The sequence below is a fragment of the Hyla sarda genome, chromosome 3 (assembly GCF_029499605.1).
Source record: "Hyla sarda isolate aHylSar1 chromosome 3, aHylSar1.hap1, whole genome shotgun sequence".
NCBI classification, from domain to species: Eukaryota; Metazoa; Chordata; class Amphibia; order Anura; family Hylidae; genus Hyla; species Hyla sarda.
The window spans coordinates 441,670,974-441,684,270 of NC_079191.1; the positions used below are offsets into that span (position 1 = coordinate 441,670,974).

Here is a 13,297-nt window from a genome sequence, read left to right on the forward strand (position 1 = left end):
ACCAGTTTGGTGGTGGGTCAGTAATGGTGTGGGGTGGCATTTCTTTGGGGGCTGCACAGCCCTCCATGTGCTTGCCAGAGGTAGCCTGACTGCCATTAGGTACCGAGATGAGACCCTCAGACCCCTTGTGAGACCATATGCTGGTGCGGTTGGCCCTGGGTTCCTCCTAATACAAGACAATGCTAGACCTCATGTGGCTGGAGTGTGTCAGCAGTTCCTACAAGAGGAAGGCATTGATGCTATGGACTGGCTGCCCGTTCCCCTGAATCCGATTGAGCACATCTGGGACGTCTCGCTCCATCCACCACAGACTGTCCAGGAGTTGGCGGATGCTTTAGTCCAGGTCTGGGAGGACATCCCTCAGGAGACCATCCTCCACCTCATCAGGAGCATGCCCAGGCGTTGTAGGGAGGTCATACGGGCACGTGGAGGCCACACACACTACTGAGCCTCATTGGGACATGTATTAAGGACATTACATAAAGTTGGATCGGCCTGTAGTGGGGTTTTCCACTGTGATGTTGAGTGTGACTCCATATCCAGACCTCCAGGGGTTAATACATTTCATTTCCATTGATAATTTTTGGTGATTTTGTTGTCACATTCAACTATGTAAAGAGGAAAGGATTTCACACGATTAGTTCATTCATTCAGATCTAGGACGTGTTACCTTAGTGTTCCCTTTATTATTTCAGCAGTGTATATAATAGAACACAAGACAAATAACAAAGATGACCTCTGCGGAGGTTTCCTCACCGAGTGCTCGCTCAGTTGAGCCATCAGCTCCGTCATGTGATCCCGCGCCAGGCGCAGCTCTGCCGACTCCTTCTGCAGCTTGTCCTTCATCTTGTTTAAGGTCTTCATCATGTCCTCCTTCTCCTGCGTCTTGGTATCACATTCCCGCTCCTTCTTCTCCAGTCGGCTGCACAGTTCCGTGTGCTCTAGGATGCAGGTACAGAAAGTGACAACCAGTAATGCAACACCCAACTTTCTACAGCCCCTGAATGACATTGTTTCCTGGAGTCTTATCCTGTGTGTCACTTATTTATGAACCAGGAGGCTCAGGATTAACAGAGCTGTAAGGTCCATCCAGACAGGTGAAGGCTCCAAGGGTCACTAATGTGTGATTTCTGGGAAGGGGCGTTCCCCAGAAGGCGTGACATCATCTCTAGCCATACAGGGGAGAACTTCCTCCCTAACTCTGCTACACACAGCCCAGAGCAGTTCAGTGTGAGATGAGCTATGATTGGCTAAGGCTGCACCCCCCCTACCTCAGAATTTCCTGATTTTGGACTTCTGCCAAGCCAGTAGGAGTCCAAAGTCTGTGCAAAAAAAAGAAAGGAAATGTGCTCTGGAGAAGTAGGGAGGCACCTAGTGGCAGCTTTTTTAAACACAAATAAAACATAGATAACTTCATTTTTTTTTTTTTTTTTTAAACAAGGTATATTAGAAAGATTTTTTATTTCCCATAAGGAGTGCAATAGCAAAAATTAGTTTTAAGGAGAGTGCCCATTTATGCATGAATACTACATTACCCGGCAGCCATTGCAGCTCTGTTCTCACTTCCTGCCTGATCCTTCTCTGAGAGCAGCCCCCACCCTCCTGCTCTGTTAGCAAAGAGATTCAATGTGTGATTGGCTGAGGCTGCACACACCTCTCAGCACTAAAGGAAGCATGACTTATCAGTGCAGGGCAGCAACCACATGGTCTGTGTCTCTCAGGAGGGTGGGGGTTGCTTTCAGAGAGGGACTACTGAAAGAGGAGGAACCGCTTTATATAGCTAATGAATGATATTTAGACAATTAAATATGCTGGTGAGGGAAAGGATAGGCTATGGGTTTAGTCATCCCCCCCCCCCCCGCCCCCCAAGTACCCCTTTAACATCTTTAACACTATATGATGAGGCAAAAACCAAATAAACCATTTAAAATGGCACACTCACCTTTCCTGAACTTCTCCGCCTGTTCTCGCCATTGCTTGACCTCATTCTCATTCACTAACCTGCATGGTACAGAGTCAGTAAATAATAGAAGATACTGGCATGAAGTACAGTGGAGCTGACATGGGGGTGTCTCTTAACATCAGAGATGGCACAGTGTAAGGCAATTCTATGATTTAGAATGGGAACTGTGTGCCCCTCGAAGCTAGTGACTGGTTTGCACCAACTCAAGTACTAATAACTGTCCCGCAGAGACCTTCCCCCTCCAGGAGACATCTTGGCCACTAAGCAGCAGATATGAGACCCCTCCCCACAGCTCTGTACAATCAGGTAGGCTGGAATATACTCAGGTGAGTGCACGCTCACCAGTACACGTGTGACGCTGCGGCACAGCCCCCATGACTGACAGTCTACAGCAGCCTGTGTGTACGGAGGCCACATAACTCCGGGTTCTCCAGCTTTACAGATCTGCTCAATATAATATCTACCACATGTTGCACAGACATAGAAGGTTCTGGAGCCAAGAGATGTGCTGGAATGTGATTCTTATAACCGCAGGAATAATACAGCATCATACAGAACTGCAAAAACCTGGACATTATAGTAGATCACAAACTTAACTCTATAGAACTGTACAGCTCTGGAGGTCTACAGGGTTGTGGAGAACAATCTGGAGGACTAAAGACAATGCAAGAAATGGTGACGTGTAGAAACCATCATGAAATCTACCAAGACAAACTACTGGACTGTAGACGTGAAACACAGTATAGAACTCATGAGATGTTATAGAACTAAAGAACTCCTATAAATACAGAGCTCTAACTCTACAGACTTGAAGAGCTTCACAATCAAGAAGTACTAGAACCTCACAGCCTATATAGAACCAAGGATCACTAGAACCTCTATAGACCTGAAGAGCTCCACGGCCTATATAGAACCAAGGATCACTAGATCCTCTATAGACCTGAAGAGCTCCACAGCCTATATAGAACCAAGGATCACTAGAACCTCTATAGACCTGAATAGCTTCCCAGTCTATATAGAACCATGGAGCACTAGAACCTCTATAGTCCTCAAGAGCTCAACGGTCTATATAGAATCATGGATCACTAGAACCTCTATAGACCTGAAAAGCTCCACAGTCTATATAGAACCACTGAGCACTAGAACCTCTATGAACCTGAAGAGCTCCACAGCCTATATAGAACCACTGAGCACTAGAACCTCTATAGACCTGAAGAGCTCCACAGTCTATATAGAACCACGGAACACTAGAACCTCTATAGACCTGAAGAGCTTCCCAGTCTATATAGAACCATGGAGCACTAGAACCTCTATAGACCTGAAGAGCTCCACAGTCTATATAGAACCACAGAGCACTAGAACCTCTATAGACCTGAAGAACTCCACAGCCTATATAGAACCACGGAACACTAGAACCTCTATAGAACTGAAGAGCTCCACAGTCTATATAGAACCACAGAGCACTAGAACCTCTATAGACCTGAAGAGCTCCACAGTCTATATAGAACCACAGAGCACTAGAACCTCTATAGACCTGAAGAGCTCCACAACCTACATACAACCAAGAAGTACTAGACCCTCTATAGACATGAAGAGCTCCACGGTCTATATAGAACCATGGAGCACTAGACCCTCAATAGACCTGAAAAGCTTCACAGCCTATATAGAACCACGGAGCACTAGAACCTCTATAGACCTGAAGAGCCTCACAGTTTATATAGAACCATGGAGCACTAGAACCTCTATAGTCCTCAAGAGCTCCACAGTCGCTGTAGAACCACGGAGCACTAGAACCTCTATAGACCTGGAGAGCTCCACAGTCTATATAGAACCTTGGAGCACTAGAACCTCTATAGACCTGAAGAGCTCCACAGTCTATATTGAACCTTGGAGCACTAGAACCTCTATAGACCTGAAGAGCTCCACAGCCTATATAGAACCAAGGAGCACTAGAACCTCTATAGACCTGAAGAGCTCCACAGTCTATATAGAACCACAGAGCACTAGAACCTCTATAGACCTGAAGATCTCCACAGTCTATATTGAACCTTGGAGCACTAGAACCTCTATAGACCTGAAGAGCTCCACAGCCTATATAGAACCAAGGAGCACTAGAACCTCTATAGACCTGAAGAGCTTCACAGTCTATATAGAACCACAGAGCACTAGAACCTCTATAGACCTGAAGAGCTCCACAGTTTATATAGAACCACAGAGCACTAGAAACTCTATAGACCTGAAGAGCTCCACAGTCTATATAGAACCACAGAGCACTAGAACCTCTATAGAACTGAAGAGCTTCACAGTCTATATAGAACCACAGAGCACTAGAACCTCTATAGACCTGAAGATCTCCACAGTCTATATAAAACCAAGGAGCACTAGAACCTCTATAGACCTGAAGAGTTTCACAGTCTATATAGAACCACTTGTTGGGAAAAACTGCTATAGACCTATGAAGCCCTACAAACACACCATATAGAACTGCAGAGTTCTATACCTTCTACAGAACTGTAAAATTCTAGACACCCAACAGAATAAAGGAGCTGTACATGGACACCCTATAGAACTGCAAACACCCAGTAAACTGATAACGCTATGATTGTATTGAGTAGATTGTGTTGGACCCTACATACTGATGACAGATCTCTTACATCTTAATGATGTTCTTGACGTTGAAGTTCTCCAGCGCAGTCACATCGGGATCTTCACCTTTCTCATCCTGCAGAACGATCTGCTGTAAGATCCGGTCCAGGAGCTGCCACTGCTGGAGGTTACTGCCGTTACGTTTATCTGTCGGCGGTAGAGGAAGGGTCAAGAACCGAGAACCAAGACAATCATATACAATAAAACAAGATCTGAAGGCCATAGCTCCTCCTTGTGAGGTGTTTCCTGATATGTCACCGAGGTCTTCTTTATCTGACGTTCTCCTGTAGATGGCCAACATAACCAATCGGTAAAACTCACATGACCAGTAAGAGGCTGGGATGCTCACATGACCAATCATTGGCCAGGATCCTCACATGACCAATCATTGTTCAGGATCCTCACATGTCCAATCATTGGCCAGGATGCTCACATGTCCAATCATTGCCCAGGATACTCACATGACCAATCATTTTCCAGGATACTCACATGACCAATCATTGGCCATGATCCTCACATGACCAATTATTGGTCAGGATCCTCACATGTCCAATCATTGGCCAGGATGCTCACATGACCAATCATTGGCCAGGATGCTCACATGTCCAATCATTGGCCAGGATACTCACATGACCATCATTGGCCAGGATACTCACATGACCAATCATTGGTCAGGATACTCACATGACCAATCATTGGGCTGAATCCTCACATGACCAATCATTGGCCAGGATACTCACATGACCAATCATTTCCCAGGATACTCACATGACCAATCATTGGCCAGGATCCTCACATGACCAATCATTGGCCAGGATGCTCACATGTCCAATCATTGGCCAGGATACTCACATGACCATCATTGGCCAGGATACTCACATGTCCAATCATTTCCCAGAATACTCACATGTCCAATCATTGGTCAGGATACTCACATGACCAATCATTGGTCAGGATACTCACATGACCAATCATTGGGCTGAATCCTCACATGACCAATCATTGGCCAGGATACTCACATGGCATCTGCAGGCAGTGCTGGAGGATAGACAGCAGGTAGGGGTAGCCATCCGTCAGCTTCAGCTTCTTCTTTATTAGCTCAAACATCTCCGTGGCGCTTTTGGTGTCGATGTGATCCTGAGGAGAGAGCGACACGAGGATGATCACATGATCAGAAAGCCCCGCCCTCACATGAAATTATATGATAGAACCAGAAATTAGTCATTAAATGTTACATTGTTTAAATCCCCTCAAAATTTACAGAGACAGATTATAGGGATTCTTTATATTCATTTAAAGGGGTTGCCATCCTTTCATTAAATTAATTGTCCACTCTCACTTAAAGGGATTATCAACTTTAACTTGAATGGATTGTTAACTTTTACTGAAAGGGAGTGTCACCATCCCCTTAAAGGAACTGTCCACTTTAATTTAAAGGCATTGTTGATGTTTGTTGAAAAAGATTATCTACTTTCCACAGCCTTTGAAATATCACTTACATGGATTGTCTCATACATAATAAGGATTGTGCACTTTCACTTTAAAAGTGGGCGTGACCATTATCATGTACAGGGGCTGTTCACTTACACTAAAAGGAACTTTCGACTTTCACTTGGACGGATTGTTTCCTGCAAAGGGTTTGTCAGGTTAAACTTGATGGTTTTGTAGACTTTCACTTAAAGGGGCTTCTTACCTTTGCCTAAATGGATTGTCTACTTTTTCTTAAAGGGACTGTTTACTTGCACTAAAAGGGATTATTTTATTTCATTTACAAGTGTAGTCCATCTTTCCTTAAAGTAATTGTTTACTTTCACTTAAGGGGATTGTGGACTTTTACTAAAAGGGCATATCTACTAGTATGTTAAGGGATTGTCCACTTTCATTTAAAGGGATTGCTTAATCTCATCATGTGACAGCACTGACCCCTCATCATCTGATCATGTGACAGCAATAACCCCTCATCATTTGATCATGTGACAGCAGTGACCCCTCATCATCTGATCATGTGACAGCACTGACCCCTCATAATCTGATCATGTGACAGCACTGACCCCTCATCATCTGATCATGTGACAGCACTGACTCCTCATCATCTGATCATGTGACAGCACTGACCCCTCATAATCTGATCATGTGACAGCACTGACTCCTCATCATCTGATCATGTGACAGCACTAACCCTTCCAGCACTAACCCTTCATCATCTGATCATGTGACAGCACTGACCCCTCATCATCTGATCATGTGACAGCAATAACCCCTCATCATTTGATCATGTGACAGCAGTGACCCCTCATCATCTGATCATGTGACATCAATAACCCCTCATCATTTGATCATGTGACAGCACTGACCCCTCATCATCTGATCATGTGACAGCACTGACCCCTCATCATCTGATCATGTGACAGCACTGACTCCTCCTCATCTGATCATGTGACAGCAATAACCCCTCATCATATGATCATGTGACAGCACTGACCCCTCATCATCTGATCATGTGACAGCACTGACCCCTCATCATCTGATCATGTGACAGCACTGACTCCTCCTCATCTGATCATGTGACAGCAATAACCCCTCATCATATGATCATGTGACAGCACTGACTCCTCATCATCTGATCATGTGACGGCACTGACCCCTCATCATCTGATCATGTGACGGCACTGACCCCTCATCATCTGATCATGTGACAGCACTGACCCCTCATCATCTGATCATGTGACAGCACTGACCCCTCATCATCTGATCATGTGACAGCACTGACCCCTCAATCTGATCATGTGACAGCACTGACTCCTCATCATCTGATCATGTGACAGCACTGACTCCTCATCATCTGATCATGTAACAGCACTGACCCCACATCATCTGATCATGTGACAGCACTGACCCCTCATCATCTGATCATGTGACAGCACTGACCCCACATCATCTGATCATGTGACAGCACTGACCCCACATCATCTGATCATGTGACAGCACTGACCCCACATCATCTGATCATGTGACAGCACTGACCCCTCATCATCTGATCATGTGACAGCACTGACCCCACATCATCTGATCATGTGACAGCACTGACCCCTCATCATCTGATCATGTGACAGCACTGACCCCTCATCATCTGATCATGTGACAGCACTGACCCCACATCATCTGATCATGTGACAGCACTGACCTCTCATAATCTCATCATGTGACAGCACTGACTCCTCATCATCTGATCATGTGACAGCACTGACCCCTCATCATCTGATCATGTAACAGCACTGACCCCTCAACATCTGATCATGTGACAGCACTGACCTCACATCATCTGATCATGTGACAGCACTGACCCCTCATAATCTGATCATGTAACAGCACTGACCCCTCATCATCTGATCATGTGACAGCACTGACCCCTCATCATCTGATCATGTGACAGCACTGACCCCTCATCATCTGATCATGTGACAGCACTGACCCCTCATCATCTGATCATGTGACAGCACTGACCCCTCATCATCTGATCATGTGACAGCACTGACCCCACATCATCTGATCATGTGACAGCACTGACTCCTCATCATCTGATCATGTAACAGCACTGACTCCTCATCATCTGATCATGTGACAGCACTGACCCCTCATCATCTGATCATGTGACAGCACTGACCTCACATCATCTGATCATGTGACAGCACTGACCCCTCATCATCTGATCATGTGACAGCACTGACCCCTCATCATCTGATCATGTGACAGCACTGACTCCTCCTCATCTGATCATGTGACAGCACTGACCCCTCATCATCTGATCATGTGACAGCACTGACCCCTCATCATCTGATCATGTGACAGCACTGACCCCTCATCATCTGATCATGTGACAGCACTGACCCCACATCATCTGATCATGTGACAGCACTGACCCCTCATCATCTGATCATGTGACAGCACTGACCCCTCATCATCTGATCATGTGACAGCACTGACCCCACATCATCTGATCATGTGACAGCACTGACCCCACATCATCTGATCATGTGACAGCACTGACCCCACATCATCTGATCATGTGACAGCACTGACCCCTCATCATCTGATCATGTGACAGCACTGACCCCTCATCATCTGATCATGTGACAGCACTGACCCCTCATCATCTGATCATGTGACAGCACTGACCCCACATCATCTGATCATGTGACAGCACTGACCCCTCATCATCTGATCATGTGACAGCACTGACCCCTCATCATCTGATCATGTGACAGCACTGACCCCTCATCATCTGATCATGTGACAGTACTGACCCCACATCATCTGATCATGTGACAGCACTGACCCCTCATCATCTGATCATGTGACAGCACTGACCCCTCATCATCTGATCATGTGACAGCACTGACCCCTCATCATCTGATCATGTGACAGCACTGACTCCACATCATCTGATCATGTGACAGCACTGACCCCTCATCATCTGATCATGTGACAGCACTGACCCCTCATCACCTGATCATGTGACAGCAATAACCCCTCATCATCTGATCATGTGACAGCACTGACCCCTCATCATCTGATCATGTGACAGCACTGACCCCTCATCATCTGATCATGTGACAGCAATAACCCCTCATCATCTGATCATGTGACAGCACTGACCCCTCATCATCTGATCATGTGACAGCACTGACCTTGCATTTTCTGTTACACTTCATGGAATAAATTTTGAATGCAAAAAAAGATGGAATTTTCCTTTAAGACTTGGAAAAAAAATGCCTAAAATATCTCTGGATAATTCAATTATTTCTGTTCAGTCCCTGCTGCAAAAAAATGACTCCAAAAATATCAAGAGCATTCCACAGACCCGAAAAACTCCTCAGCTCCTCGCACAGCGCCAGCGCTCCGCCGCACATTCTCTACATATCCTCCCTGTAACCTCAACTATGACGTCTATTACACTTACACAGAGCGGAGATCGATTCAAGAGCAACAATAACTGACCACATACCGCCACAAACTTCTAGACAATGCTCTGTGACTGATACATTGTACATAGCTAGTCCTGCCCTCAACTGAGAAGTGATACAATTGTATCCAGTCTAGACAATGCTCTGTGAGCTAAACATCCTGGACTCCAGACTGATACATTGTACATAGCTAGTCCTGCCCTCAGCTGAGAAGTGATACAATTGTATCCAGTCTAGACAATGCTCTGTGAGCTAAACATCCTGAACCCCAGACTGATACATTGTACATAGTGAGTCCTGCTCTCAGCTGAGAAGTGATACAATTGTATCCAGTCTAGACAATGCTCTGTGAGCTAAACATCCAGGACTCCAGACTGATACATTGTACATAGCTAGTCCTGCTCTCAGCTGAGAAGTGATACAATTGTATCCAGTCTAGACAATGCTCTGTGAGCAAAACATCCTGGACTCCAGACTGATACATTGTACATAGCTAGTCCTGCTCTCAGCTGAGAAGTGATACAATTGTATCCAGTCTAGACAATGCTCTGTGAGCTAAACACCCTGGACTCCAGACTGATACATTGCACATAGCTAGTCCTGCTCTCAGCTGAGAAGTATATACAATTGTATCCAGTCTATAGACAATGCTCTGTGAGCTAAACATCCTGGACTCCAGACTGATACATCGTACATAGCTAGTCCTGCTTTCAGCTGAGAAGTATATACAATTGTATCCAGTCTATAGACAATGCTCTGTGAGCTAAACATCCTGGACTCCAGACCGATACATTGTACATAGCTCGTCCTGCCCTCAGCTGAGAAGTGATACAATTGTATCCAGTCTAGACAATGCTCTGTGAGCTAAACATCCAGGACTCCAGACTGATACATTGTACATAGCTAGTCCTGCTCTCAGCTAAAAAGTGATACAATTGTATCCAGTCTAGACAATGCTCTGTGAGCTAAACATCCTGGACCCCAGACTAATACATTGTACATAGCTAGTCCTGCTCTCAGCTGAGAAGTGATACAATTGTATGCAGTCTAGACAATGCTCTGTGAGCTAAACATCCTGGACTCCAGACTGATACATTGTACATAGCTAGTCCTGCTCTCAGCTGAGAAGTGATACAATTGTATCCAGTCTAGACAATGCTCTGTGAGCTAAACATCCTGGACCCCAGACTGATACATTGTACATAGCTAGTCCTGCCCTCAGCTGAGAAGTGATACAATTGTATCCAGTCTAGACAATGCTCTGTGAGCTAAACATCCTGGACCACAGACTGATACATTGTACATATCTAGTCCTGCTCTCAGCTGAGAAGTGATACAATTGTATCCAGTCTAGACAATGCTCTGTGAGCTAAACAGCATGGAGCTCTGAGAACAGGACTAAATATACAATGTATCAGTCAGGGGTCCAGGCTGTTTAGCTCACAGAGCATTGTCTAGACTGGATACAATTGTATCATTTCTCAGCGGAGCACAGGACTAGCTATGTACATTGTATCAGTCTGGGGTCCAGGCTGTTTAGCTCACAGAGCATTGTATAGGACTGTATCACTTCTCAGCTGAGCACAGGACTAGCTATTACTAACCCCCCAATAGCGGAATGTGCAGGTGGCGGGCAGCAGTCCATGGACCCCCCATATGTGACCCACAGTCTTTCTCCACCTTCTCTAGGAAAATAAACTAATTACTGGAGAATCGGTGGAGACTGCAATAAAGATAATGGGAAACATGTTCCATATTAATCCTCATTATTTCCTTCAGACTGTTAATTCCTCGCACTCCTGGATAATACAGAACAGATGAAGAGAAATGAGGCCGAGAGAGAAGTCACAAAGACCAATCATAATAACGCCAGTAATAAACTGCTCCGACCACTCACCGTGTCAAACCTCTTGGCCAACTCCACCTCGTCTTCATTCCGCACCATCTCAAAGAAGTCCAGATGCCTGGAAAATGGAGGAATCCAATAACAGATTGTATAGAGCAACAACACCGGAACCATCCGGATACTTCGAGAGCAGTGGTCTCAAACTGTGGCCCTCCAGATGTTGCAAAACTTCAACTCCCAACATGCCCGGACAGCCAAATACCTGTCAGCCTCCTCCAGAGGATCCAAACTGATCTAGAAAGGTAAATTAAGGATTCCCTTTTGCAAAACTTCAACTCCCAGCATGCCCGGACAGCCATTGGCTGTTCATGCATGTTGGGAGTTGAACTTTTGCAACATCTGGAGGGCCACAGTTTGAGACCACCGACCTATAGAGTTACTGGGACCTTCTCCAGCTCAAAATGGTGAGAAGGAAGAGTAAAGGAGAAGAAAAGGAGAGGAGGGAAGGAAAGGAAGATAGAAGGAGTCAAGGAAGGAAGATGGAAGGAAGAGAGGGAAGATGGATGGAAAAAGGAAGGAAGATGAAAGGAAGGAAGAAAAGCAGAATAAAAGGAAGATATACTGTATGGAAGGAAGGAAGGAAGGAAGGAAGGAAGGAAGAAAGAAAGAAAGAAAGAAAGAAAGGAGGGGAGGAAGGAAGACTGGAAGGAGGGGAGGAAGGAAGAAAGGGAAAACGAATGTAAATAAAGAGAGGTAAGATGAAGTAATGAAAACGAGTAAGGAAAGAAGAGAAAAGGAGGAATGGAGGGAGGAAGTAAGGGAAAAAAGGAAAGTAGGAAGGGAAGGAAAGAGGAAGAAAGGCAGGGAGGGAGGCTGGAAGGTAGGGATGAAAATAACAGGAAAGGGAAAGAGGAAGGGAGAGAGGAAGAATGGAAGGAAGGAAGGAAGGAAGCAAATGAGGAAGGGAGGGCAGGAAGATGGAAAAAGGAAGATGAAAGGAAGAAAAAGAAAAAGAGAATAACAGGAACATATATGTCATGAAGGAAGGATGGATAAAGGGAAATTGAATGGAAGGAAAGGAAAAAGGGAAGGAAAAGGCAGAAAATAAAATGCTACAAAGGAAGGAAGGGAGATAAGGAGAAAGGAAGGAAATGAGGAAGAGGGGGAAGGAGGGTGGAAAGAAGAATAGAAGGAAGAAAGGAAAGAAAGGAGAAAGATGAGAGAATGAAGAGTAAGAAATAAAGGAAAGGTTGACGGATTGTAGGAAAGAGAGTAGAGAGCGTTGGATCCATTTCCCGTACCTGTCCAGGGTGGCGTTCTCGTGTTGTCTCAGCTTCTCGATAACTGGCTGGATCCCCAACATGAGGAACTCATATCTAAGATGCAACCGGAACTCAAGATTATCCTTCAAAAGAAAAAGGGAAGAAAATTCTAGAAAATCCACACAATAAAAAAAAGGGATTTTGGTTTTGTTGTAGGTGGAAGGGGCAGGGGGCAAAGTGGGGTTCCTGCACTGGAGCCTATGAGCCTTTAGTTACCCCCCTGGCAATAGATGCCCGCAGTCATGGCCGCTCCTCCAGCAGATGGATGGGGTCTACTGGTGGAACCGTATGCACATACGGTTTGAGTGTCCGCTGCACAGACACCATTTCGGAAGCTCATATCGGCTGGACTCGTATCTGTGCACGGACATGTACGTTCCCGTTAACTATGGCGCCGCGGACCCGATCGTAGACTGCTAGTGACTACCATCTGGTCATTTCTCACTAGCATGGTAGTCACTAGCAGTCTACGATCGGGTCCGCGGCGCCATTGTTAATGGGACCGTACGATTCCGAAATGGTGTCTGTGCAGCGGACACTCAAATGGTAATGTGAA

The 13,297-nt window shown here is 45.5% G+C and overlaps 1 protein-coding gene across 5 annotated transcripts in view; it reads right to left on the reverse strand.

Moving 5' to 3' along the window:
• DAAM2 (dishevelled associated activator of morphogenesis 2) overlaps positions 1-13,297 on the reverse strand; it is a 314,170-nt gene that overhangs the window by 62,658 nt on the left and 238,215 nt on the right. For all 5 annotated transcript variants that reach the window (XM_056568637.1, XM_056568633.1, XM_056568634.1 and 2 more), the window contains exons 8-13: positions 12,721-12,824; positions 11,471-11,537; positions 5,629-5,746; positions 4,618-4,756; positions 1,943-2,001; positions 757-941 (exon numbers count right to left, since the gene is read on the reverse strand). In XM_056568637.1, the coding sequence (XP_056424612.1) occupies positions 757-941; positions 1,943-2,001; positions 4,618-4,756; positions 5,629-5,746; positions 11,471-11,537; positions 12,721-12,824 (672 nt within the window). The remainder of the gene's footprint in view (positions 1-756; positions 942-1,942; positions 2,002-4,617; positions 4,757-5,628; positions 5,747-11,470; positions 11,538-12,720; positions 12,825-13,297) is intronic.